Below are 11,346 nucleotides of genomic sequence, written 5' to 3'. Positions count from 1 at the left end.
GAAGCGCTTTCATCATTTACCATTATTTTCAGTGTACAATAGGTATATAATCATAGTGCGGACTGAAGTTCAGTGGCACTCAGCAAACATGCCCATCCGTCGTTCCAGGTAAATGGCACCAAACAATATGCTGACTTGCGGTAAGTTGCATCGATAGTTTCAAACTGTTGTTACCACACTTGCAGAAAAGCATAAGAATAACGATAATAATACTGATGAACATAGACAACATAGGTAATTAGAGCCGCCGACCACTTTGAAGGCCGACCACAATTCAGTGCGATGTGACGTCACTCGAGTCCATGGTGGACGCCATGTTGGAAATGGCCCGAAAGCGAAGGCGGTAGTGTTCAATGACATCCTGTGTATGATTGCGATTAGCACCCACTTGTATGAAAGCCGCTTGATTTTAATGAACTCAAACATCACCAAAATTAGCGTCTGATTCTTAACGATGACGGGTGAGGTTGTAGATGATTTCTTTAATGTGTAAACCTTTAAAAATTGTCATTATCATGTCAATCGGCTGACTTTAATTTGTGGACCTACTTTCATTCGTCTAGTGTGTGTTCGCTCCGTCGTCAGAATGCTTCAAATAGTTAATCATTGGTTTTCATGTTTTTGACAGGTAACGGTGGCGAGATTCAGTGGTGCTTTTCACAAGTAAAGGGATCTGTTGAGGAGGAAGTCGCTGATGGTAAGATTCTTGGAAACTCGGCGGTCTTTCAAGGATTGGTCGAGTATGACAGAGTGACTGTCGGCGTGATTGTCAGTGTGTTGCTGTTAGATTTTTGTAGACAACTTACAAGTTAATGTGAGTGCACACCGGCTTCCATGTAGTCTGTCAATTGCTTTGACTTCCGCATTAAAGGTTAAGGGTATCAGAGTCTGTCAGAGACATATTTATTTAACTACTATCGCAGACCAACGTTAACAGCAGACACTATTTTTTACTATGTAAAAGAAAGAAAGAAAAAAGTCTGGTTCGAATTTTCAAGCTCCATAATCAGCATGAGTCAAAGCATATTCATAGTTTGGGATCTGAAAGAAAAAAAGTTAAATCTGACAGCCCCAACGGAAAGTGTTACTGTATAGTGTTAAGATGGGTAAACAGGAAACAAAGGCCTTTGAAAAGATGGATAAAATTGAAAGGTTGTTTTTTTTTTTTAAATGAATTAAATTGTTTCAGAGCATGCCCTGATAATTTTGCAAAAGGTCATTTCACAATCAGTTGTCAGTTGTATCAGACCATGGAGAATTTCCATATATATTTCAGCACCAGTGATTTATGAAAAAAAAAAAAATTAGATACAGAGGTACCATGTCTTTGAATCAGAATCGACAAAAAGAAGAAAAAAAAGAAGAATGTGTTACTTTCTTGTCACAACAAATTTTTTTGTATGAAATTCAGTCTGCTTTCTCTTTTTGATTTATTATTATTTAAAAAAAAAATCCAGTCAACAAGTGCAATTATCTACTCAATTTTCTCGGACAAATTTGTTGCGAAGGATTATGCTTCATGGATGAAGTGCATGCAGCAAATGGCACATCACTGTTCTCTTTCTGTTGTCTGTAACCTGCTCTTCCTTCCTCCTTCCTGTTTCCCAAGAATTTTTTATATTATGATTATATGAATGAATGAAAGCATTGTGTCTCAGCATCTGTCTCATTATTTCTTGTGTGTACTACTTTCATGCCTCTTGTGAGAACTTCTTGCTCCACTGTTCAGCTTGACATTGATAGTGTTGCACTTGCAGTCCCTACTGTACCAGTCTGTTCCAAACAGCGACTGAACTATATAGATATTTTGTCCTGAGTGGGCTGTTTTTACTTTATATATATCTTATTCTACTTCATAATTTTTATTTTCACTTGTCTCAAGGCCTGGGTGCATTGGGTAATACTGCTTGTCAGGCATCTGGTTGGCACATGTGGTATAGTGTAGTGTATGGATTGTTCAAATGTAGTAATGCCTCTTGAGTAACTGATTTAACTTTTTGACACAAATAATGCAAAAAAAACCCCCCAAAACAACATTACGTCAGATTGCCTCAGGTCACAAACATAAGGTGGATACTATTTTTGTTTAGTATAGAGTTGCACAGAAGAGATCTATGTCTTGGTTGATTTCTAATGCTTTTCTAGTATGAGTAGTATCACTGTTGGCTGTCATTCATCCGTTGTGAGGCTTTTAAGGTTGTATGTACACTAATGCATGACTCATAACTGGCATAGAAGATTAGCAGTAAGGCTGTCTGAATTGACAAATCTGGCAGATGGACAATCACCATGCTGTTAAGGAAGATTTTTTCCACTTTTCCACTTGAACCATAGGACATTATGATTATCTTACCTTTTTCACCAAGTTTTTGTTTGATTTGTGATTGTGAGTTTTACTATTACAGTATTTCACACCAAATGACCAATGCCTCTCATCATGACTTGGTTTAAAATGTTGCATTTGCATTTCAGCTGACATCATCTCATGTGTGGAATTCAACAGCACTGGAGAACTCTTGGCAACAGGAGACAAGGGAGGACGGGTAGTCATATTCCAGCGCGACAAAGCGGTATGGATTCTGCTTAAATTAGTCCTTGATACACAAATTATATGAGGCCTATGTGGCCTAACACTGAAGTATGAAAATACTTTTTATATTTCTTGGTAAGCGGAATTGAACTTAGCTAAATTTATGTCTTAGAGAATGTTTGATGCAACCCACTGAGTTCATGGAATTCAATCATGTTTGCAATTGGTGTAATTACTAAGCGGTTTCAGCATTGGACTTAGTCTGAGTCTGAGAGTCTGGAATTGAAATCCAGTTGCGTTTGGTGTTCAGGGTAGATATTTTGTGCTGTCACATGCAGAACAAATTTGTTTGCTAAATCTGTAATCAGTGTCAGATCAGTTAGGAGGAGTTATGCCTGTATGGAAACAACATGCCCAGCTTGCTCACCTCTGAAAATGGAGGAGTTATTTTGCCTGTATGGAAACAATGTGCCATGCTTGAACACCTCTGAAAATGGAGTGTGGTTGCTAAAGGCAGGGTAAGAACAGTTTTAACACATTATGTAAATGTCTACTTTGAGTTGTGGTTCTTAGAATTTTGCATAGGTGCAGCTTCTTCCGTATAGCAACAGAATTCTTTTGTTTGATTTTATTGTAGATGGAAATTTTGTTTTTCTTTTAATTTTCTGTTGTCTGTTTTTTTTTGTTTAGGGCAGGAAATTCACCAAAATCTGTGCAGTTCAGTGCATTTTTTATACTGTTGCTGATTGTGTCCTGCTGCGCTATGTGTGTTGGCCTGTATTCTTGACCTTTACAGTAAGAAAATCTCAACCAGAGCCTGTCCCTTGGTGTTATATAACACCAGTAAGGCCTGTCTTTGGTCGAACATGGAACTGATGGTAATGAGTCACAAAGGATGACTGGCTGAGATCATCTCCATTACCCCACCTCCCCCACATCCCACCCAACCCCATCTCCCACCACCTCACCCATCCACTCCCACTTGCAGAGCTTCCAAAACCACTGCCACTGTTTTGCTGTTACTCTCACTCTCTTCCCCCTCCTCTCTCGAGCATTGACCACAATGTTTCATTTCTCCTCTCCTGCTGACCTTTCTGTCTTCTCCTGAAAGTCCTGCAATTGATGAATGTTGCTTGAAATGGACATGTTTCATGAGGTACTATGCTGTGTAATCATTCACCCATTCAGCCTGGGGGAGTTTACAGACTTGGCAGGCTTTCATGCAACATTGGTGTGGGAAAAGAAAATATTCTGTTCTTCCTCCAAATTACATGTGGTCACATCAGAAAATACTGCAGAGGTTAGTTCGCTTTCCTTGTGGATTATGCGTGCGTAGAAATGTGAAAACCGTTCTGATGAGACAAATTTTGATGCCAAACAAATGCTTGGGCACTTGGCTCAATGAGTTAATGAATCAAATCACCACAAACATGACTACCACCCTCTTACCTTTCCTGTAAACCCCCTAACCCCCTCTAGCTTTCTGAGTTCATCTCTTTCTTATTACCTTCCTCATTCCTGTCTTTTTACCATCTCCCTATTCTGTGCTGATAGTGAGGAGGGCTGACAGACCAGTCATGTTGAAAGGTTAAACACAAAACAAAGGGCAGTGTGGAAAACCACTTCCCATGCAGCTATTCTGTGAATGGAACAGCTGTTGGTGTTAGGACAGACAACCTTTCCTCTCTGGAACACTGTCTCAACCTTTCCTTTGTGTTTCTCATTATCTCATTCTGTCATCCCTCACCATCATCTTAAATCAGCACATACGTACACAATGTGAATGCCTAACGCACACACTGACACAGACACACAAAGTCTCAGTCTCTGTCTGTCTGTCTGTCTCTCTCTCTCTCTCTCTCTCTCTCTCTCTCTCTCTCTCTCTCACAGATAATACAGAAAACTAACAGAATTGATTGACAAGTATATTTCAGCGCTCATAAGTCATAGAATCATGGATGCACCAGTGCTATTGAATGTAGGCACATACATATACTTGCATGCGCCTGAACAAACTTGTGCTCTCAGAGAGGATTGTGCTCTCTCAGTTCCTCTCAGCGTGTCTCACACGAAGTTTTGAACACATTCTCAGGAAACAGTTAAAGTGGTAAAGCAATACTATCAATACTGTATTTTTGTTTCCGTGCTGTTTTCAGAGCAAAACTGCTGTGCCAAGTCGTGGGGAATACAATGTCTACAGCACCTTCCAAAGTCATGAACCTGAGTTCGACTACCTGAAAAGTCTTGAAATTGAGGAAAAAATCAACAAGATTCGATGGTTAAGGCAAACCAATCGAAACCATTTTCTTTTGTCAACCAATGGTATGTGTTCTGGACTATTGAAGTGTTTGTTTTTGTATGTGAGGTTGATAGTGATATTGCACATAGAGTGTGCATGACGTTTATTGATTTGATGACTAATGATAGTGATATTTTATAATTATTGTTGCTATACTTTATTGTGGATGGCTATTTACAAAATATTGTATCTTTTGTATTGGATAGTGCCACAAGAATCATTTATGTGGTTTGTGGATACTATATGAATATCCTTTTAACTACACCTATGTATGTACCCGGATGTATTTGATTTGATATGTTAACTGTATCATTTGATTGATATAGCAGAAGATCATTCTAGATAACTGACATATATAAGTTGAAAAATTACTGCAACTATTGGAAGACAAATTCATTTCCAATCAGAGATCAGCATAGTAATTAATGACTTATTGTCAGTGTTGTCAAGCCTTGAAATATACTGAGCACTTGTTTGTAAATTTGCTGGAGAGAATGTGAATGTTATGTTAATTTGCCATGAGTTGCTGAAGGTAGGTAAGTAGAATAGTACTAAATTAAAGCACATGAAATCTGAATCAGTTACCATTGAAATGTACAATGATTATATTGGGAATATTCTGAACATCAAATTCATTTACATGGTAATCTGAATTGAACAGAAGGAATAAAATGGAATAATATTCAACAATTTGTGTGCTGGCAGACAAGATTGTCAAACTGTGGAAAGTGGGAGTCGGATATAGTAGGATTAATCTTTACATGTTTGATTTACTTGGTGATCTGGCTTATAAGGAGTATGATTGAATAATACAGGATACTTTGTTGCGGGCAGACAAGACAATCAAGCTGTGGAAAGTGGCAGAGCGAGACAAGCGCCCAGAGGGCTACAACCTGAAGGATGAGTCCGGCCTTGTCCTGGACCCAACCAACATCACCTCCTTGCGGGTGCCGGTCTTTCAGCCCATGGAACTGATGGTGGAGGCATCGCCCAAGCGGGTGTTTGCCAATGCTCACACCTACCACATCAACTCCATCTCTGTCAACAGTGACCAGGAGACCTACCTGTCTGCTGACGATCTGCGCATCAATCTCTGGAACTTGGAGATCACAGATCAGAGCTTCAGTATCCTTCTTAAAAAAGAAAGAAAGAAAAGAATAAAGCAGTGTGGTATTTAGCATAGGATAATAATTCAGACCTGTGTTGGAGTCTCTGACCTGAGGCTGACTGTATGTTGGATTAAGTGAATTGTTTTAGAAAATTATTTTGTTGTTGTTTTTGGTTTAGTACTCATCATCTTTCACTGCTTTTTGGCTATTGACTCACCGCACAGTGTCTGTAACTAAGAATTAGATGCCTTTTTTCATGGATTTTCTACAAGATGGCAGAGGATCAGAGAAAATAAACCACGTTAGATATATTTTCAGGATTAGTTATTTAACATCAGCATATACAGACAAATTGCAGAAACAGTTCGAGCAAACTGAGTGGACATGCTTTTACAGTTCGTGAGTAACTAATTTGTGTACGTGTCTGTGATTTGATCTAACATTTGTATTTTCTGTACTTTCTGTACAGCCTTGAGAGCTGGAGAAATGAAATTTGGCAGGCCTCGTAGAAATTATGGTGTATTGGTCTTCAGGACCACTGGCAAGTTCCATTGAATTAATGATTAGGTATTATGAATATTTGTTGCTAATGTTCATGTATAGGGCACTATTTTGAAGGTGTCTTTTATATATGTAATAATATATAATTGTTCTCTGTGCTGTTTCGAGACCTGTGTTATTTGAGATGTAGTAAAGGCCCCTTAACATGTGTAAGACATTGTAGACATCAAGCCAGCCAACATGGAGGAGTTGACGGAAGTGATCACGGCGGCCGAGTTTCATCCTCAGCAGTGCAGCACCTTTGTCTACAGCAGCAGCAAAGGAACCATCCGTCTCTGTGACATGCGTGATCAGGCACTGTGTGACAAGCATGCCAAAAGTAAGTGTTAGAGATGTGTATAATTTTCTCTTGTCTGATCAAGCTCCAATTTGGTGGTGTTTGATATTTTCCTGATTTTGTTTTTAACTTTGGTGTGTGTGCATTTGATTTTGAATTTGTTGTTGTTATGTTTGTATTGATAAAGGCATTTCTATGTGTGAGGTTTGGGAAATGGTGAGAGTTTGTCATAAACACTGTGGGTTCTGTGCTTGTACTTTTCACTTCTGAATGTATACGAATATATATGTATATATATGTATATATATATATTCACACACACACACATCAAGTGCTTTCATTCTGTTGATCTATTTTCTGATTTATTTGATTTTATTACTGAATATTGCATTTGTGCTTGTGCAAAATGGTGCTCAGCAGCACGCGCTTGTGATGATCCCACAGCTGTATACTGACGACCTGTATATGATGTGCAGTGTTTGAAGAGCCTGAAGACCCGACGAACCGCAGCTTCTTCTCGGAGATCATCTCCAGCATCTCTGACGTGAAGTTCAGCCACAGTGGGCGGCACATGATGACACGCGACTACCTGTCGGTCAAGGTGTGGGACCTGGCCATGGAGAGCCGCCCTGTGGAGACCTTTCAGGTGCACGAGTACCTGCGCTCCAAGCTGTGCTCCCTGTACGAGAACGACTGCATCTTTGACAAGTTTGAGTGCTCTTGGAGTGGAGATGACAGGTGAGAGAAGACTGCCTTTCCAATTTTGAAGGATTTTTCTTGAAGATTTTTTCGGATGGTTTTGTGGATACAACATGGAAATAACTAAAGAGACAGCCTTTTGTTTCTTTTCTCAAGAGTTAACAGATGATTTGTGGATACTGCATAAACTAACTAAAACTGTTTCCTTGATCTTGTGACTGAAGTATTGTGAATTTTTCTTTCTGATGGAAATAAGTTGATCGATATCATTCTCAAGGCAGTGGTTCATAGAAAGAAATCATATTTAGGAAAACAGGTGGACTGTGTATGAGACTATGACAGAGCTTCCTCTTTTGTCATTTATTTTCCAGTTGTTGACAAGTACACTTAAAAATTTGAGACTAACACAGGTTCTTGGTTTTTGGTTTACTCATGGTTTGTTATTTGTGCAATCTGGTTCATTCATGGGATAATCAAATATCCCCACTTATTCAAGCCCTGTATTGCTTTTTCAGGTTAACATTCATATTGAGTTTTGCTTGTGGACTTGATGGCGTATCAACCAAGGTCTGTTTTCTCTGATTGCAGGCACATCATGACAGGCTCATACAACAACTTTTTCAGGATGTTCGACAGAGAATCAAAAAGGGACTTCACACTAGAAGCATGCCGAGAGATCACAAAGCCACGAACTGTTCTCCGACCGAGGAAAGTGTGTACAGGTGGCAAGCGGAAAAAGGATGAGATTAGCGTAGACAGCTTAGACTTCAACAAGAAGATCTTACACACTGGCTGGCATCCACTGGACAACATCATCGCAATAGCAGCTACAAACAATTTGTATATATTCTGTGGGAAAGACTGACCGTCACTGACTGTTAGTCTTTTGTGTATGCTTGATGTAGTGTTTCAGCAAGCACTGAGCCAGCCTCATACCTTTGTAATTGAGAGAGTGGTTGACTGTGTGAATAAGCAAATGAATGGAGCGAATGAATTCAGAATGAATGAATGCCTGATGAACGTGAAGGAAGGAGCAAGACTTTAGATATATGGTGTTCCATGTTGCACCCTTAGTCCTGCTGTGGTGTTACAGTTCACATTGCTACATCATCATCTGTGCCCTTTTACCCCGACCTGGTGCTTGAATGGCGTTCCTCAAACACACCTGAGGGATCTACCTGAAAAGAGAGAGAGAGAGAGAAAAGAACACTAGTTTGTTTGGAGTCTTCAAAACCATTTGTCCTTTTTGTGCATCAGACGCGTATGGTAGGCAGTAGTTTGGAGTGACTGAGCTTTCTGTGTGGCAATGTGGTGTCATCGCTCTTCAGTGCATTCCTCTGTAAGGGACTGGCTGTGGGTTTTGACCATCCCCAGGGGGTCTAGTCATCCAGGAAAGCTGACTTGCGGATTGCAAGCCGTTCGCGGTTGGCAGACTTGTCCAAAGATGTTTGCTTTTTATCGGTCAGAATCCCGGCTCATACACACACATGTTGTCAGTATTGTTTGAGATGTCTGACCGTGGCGTTTGATGATGAACTTTATCTAGGAGGAGAGCATTGTTGTGATATTGGACAGAAAAACAAGTTACACACATCTTCGGTGTCAAACTGGGCGGACCAAAAAGGTAAATCTTAAGTTGTACTACGTTCCGTACCTGACTTTATGTACTTAACTTGTGCCAATGCCTTTACACTCCTAGGTTTTTTTAGGTGGCGCTGTTTTCCCAGACAGTGTATTATTATTATTATTATTTTTTTTAATAATGTTTTGTAATGCAGATTGACAGTGACATTATTCTCTCTCTCCCGTTCACTCACACACACACACACGCACATACACACTGTGACATGCACACACACACACACACACACACACACACACACACACGCTGCATGCCTGACCAGCTTGGGTTCTCATGACCAGAAAGAATATAACCTTATGTAAGCCAGAACACGTACAGACCTAGACACTGATGTTGACATGTAATACTCATGCACACTCGATGACTGTGGTTCTGCACATGGTTCAGTTGCTATTGTCAATGTCATGTGCTTCCCTTAATCATCAGTTGGAATAAACATTTTTTTGGAAAATAGCTTCAATCCCCTGCCTGTTCTGCCCACCGCATTGAGACCTTTTGTTGTCAACCAGGGGAAGAAAGGCAATAAAAGGTATGTTGTATTCATTTTGCGGGTCATGCCTGGTTTGTGCTGAGAGATCCTGTCAGTGTGTCTGCAGATGACTTTTTTTTAAAAAGACTTCTTTATCAAACACTAAGCAGTTTTGTTTTTGATGCTGGGACTGATTGCGATCCAGATTTGCTGCCCCTCTTTTTTTAATTTTTTTATTTTTATTTTATTACTCTGTGTTCTTTATATGTGGCCTAGTATAATAACAAATGAAATACTGGTACCTGTTAACCCAGTTATTTCAGTTTTCAGCATTGTGTACACAAAACTGATTTAATGGGAAGAAATGATGGCTGCCGGAAAAAGAGGGCGCTAGTCAGGGATGCAATGGGGAGGTATCCTACTACGGGAGGTTATCGGCCGTAGCTACTTTCGTTTTCTCCACATAGGCGGATAGTAGTTCGCACAGGACAGGAATCAGACCCCTGCCCGAGTCTGCGTTAGTCGGTCACGGTAAGTATGTTACTTAAACGTAATTTTAGGAAGAAAATTTCCTATTAGGATTGCATTGCTCTGAAAAAAAAAAAACTAACCAAAAAAAGTGAAAAGTTGGTTAAATGGTCCTTGGGATAAAGACTTGAGACTGATGTTTTGTGTGCTATCACTGTTTCCTGGGTCAGATGGTTACATCATTTCTCAACTATCTGACCCACTAACTGAAGCAGACTTAGTGTGAAACATGTGTCAGCCACAAAGTTTTATCCTTCGGACTTTTTAAGCCAGCTTTAACATCCCTTTTCTACTGATGTGCTTACCAGAAGGTTGAGCAATCATCCTATTTTGATTTTGTAAGAGAAGATTACAAGTAAAGTTATGTTAATTTTAATGGAACACCATGTGACTTGTGAGTCACATTTTATGAAAGTTCTATGACATAGGTGTTTTTGCAGATGAATGAAATTTCATGGCCAATTTTTTTACCCTGGAAATACACATCTCAGAAATCAGTGTTCAGTTGATGCCGTTTATTATCCCACTGGAAGAAATGTAGACTAAAATTATCAGAATTAATTCAATTAAGTAAGAGAACTTTAATTGTGTGTGTGTGTGTGTGTGTTGTGAACATTGTTAGACTGTTTAAAATATTTCTTGTTAGTATTTTTAATATTTATGATACTCCTTTTCCAAATTTATGCCACTTGTATTCTGGAATACACTCAGAGCCACTAGGTGAGTACTAAGTCAATACACATTATTATGTGCAGTGTGTACTCAAATAAACCCAGATAGAAACCTCATAAATCAGTATTCCGAATCACTGTACACAAAGCTGAAAACTGAAGTAACTGGGTAAACAGGTACCAGTATTTCATTTGTTATTATACTTGGCCACAGTATAAAGAACAGTGTTGTTGTTGTTGTCCTATTCCTTGTGTGGATGTGGATCCTGGTAGTTGGACTGCAGCCATGTCCAACAGCTTGAAAGTTCCACATCTGGGCTCTAAAACTGGAGCAGTGGTCTAGTGGTAACATGCCCAACTAGGAAGCGAGTGTGCAAAGGTTCGATTCCCATTTCTACAAACTGGGATTTTTACTCCCCTTTCCACTAGACCTTGGGTGGTGGTCTGGGTGCTAGTCAACTGGATTAGAATTTAGATGACATGGTAGGTCCTGAAATACCAACCCGTACAATTGTTCAGGACATCTAAACCTGGGTAAAGTGGAAATGCTGTCTCTGGATG

General features: G+C 39.6%; 1 protein-coding gene across 1 annotated transcript; it reads left to right on the top strand.

Moving 5' to 3' along the window:
• Positions 1 to 294: 294 nt before the first annotated feature.
• On the top strand, positions 295 to 9,660 carry LOC143293516 (serine/threonine-protein phosphatase 2A 55 kDa regulatory subunit B beta isoform-like). Its single transcript, XM_076604419.1, has 8 exons — positions 295 to 461; positions 629 to 697; positions 2,473 to 2,570; positions 4,687 to 4,852; positions 5,664 to 5,954; positions 6,654 to 6,818; positions 7,253 to 7,514; positions 8,064 to 9,660. Exons 1-8 carry the CDS (start codon positions 455 to 457, stop codon positions 8,338 to 8,340), a joined length of 1,335 nt encoding a protein of 444 aa, XP_076460534.1. The 5' UTR covers positions 295 to 454; the 3' UTR covers positions 8,341 to 9,660.
• Positions 9,661 to 11,346: the final 1,686 nt, after the last annotated feature.

Source organism: Babylonia areolata, chromosome 19, assembly GCF_041734735.1.
Source record: "Babylonia areolata isolate BAREFJ2019XMU chromosome 19, ASM4173473v1, whole genome shotgun sequence".
Classification (NCBI taxonomy): domain Eukaryota; kingdom Metazoa; phylum Mollusca; class Gastropoda; order Neogastropoda; family Buccinidae; genus Babylonia; species Babylonia areolata.
The sequence above is the reverse complement of the archived record's forward strand: the minus strand, read 5'-3'. Positions and strand labels throughout refer to the sequence as shown.

Bases quoted from the DNA above. Each gene is read 5' to 3' on its own strand.
- LOC143293516 (XM_076604419.1), top strand. The intron at 698-2,472 runs GTAAGATTCTTG...TTTGCATTTCAG, and splicing joins TGAGGAGGAAGTCGCTGATG to CTGACATCATCTCATGTGTG. The intron at 7,515-8,063 runs GTGAGAGAAGAC...CTCTGATTGCAG, and splicing joins TCTTGGAGTGGAGATGACAG to GCACATCATGACAGGCTCAT.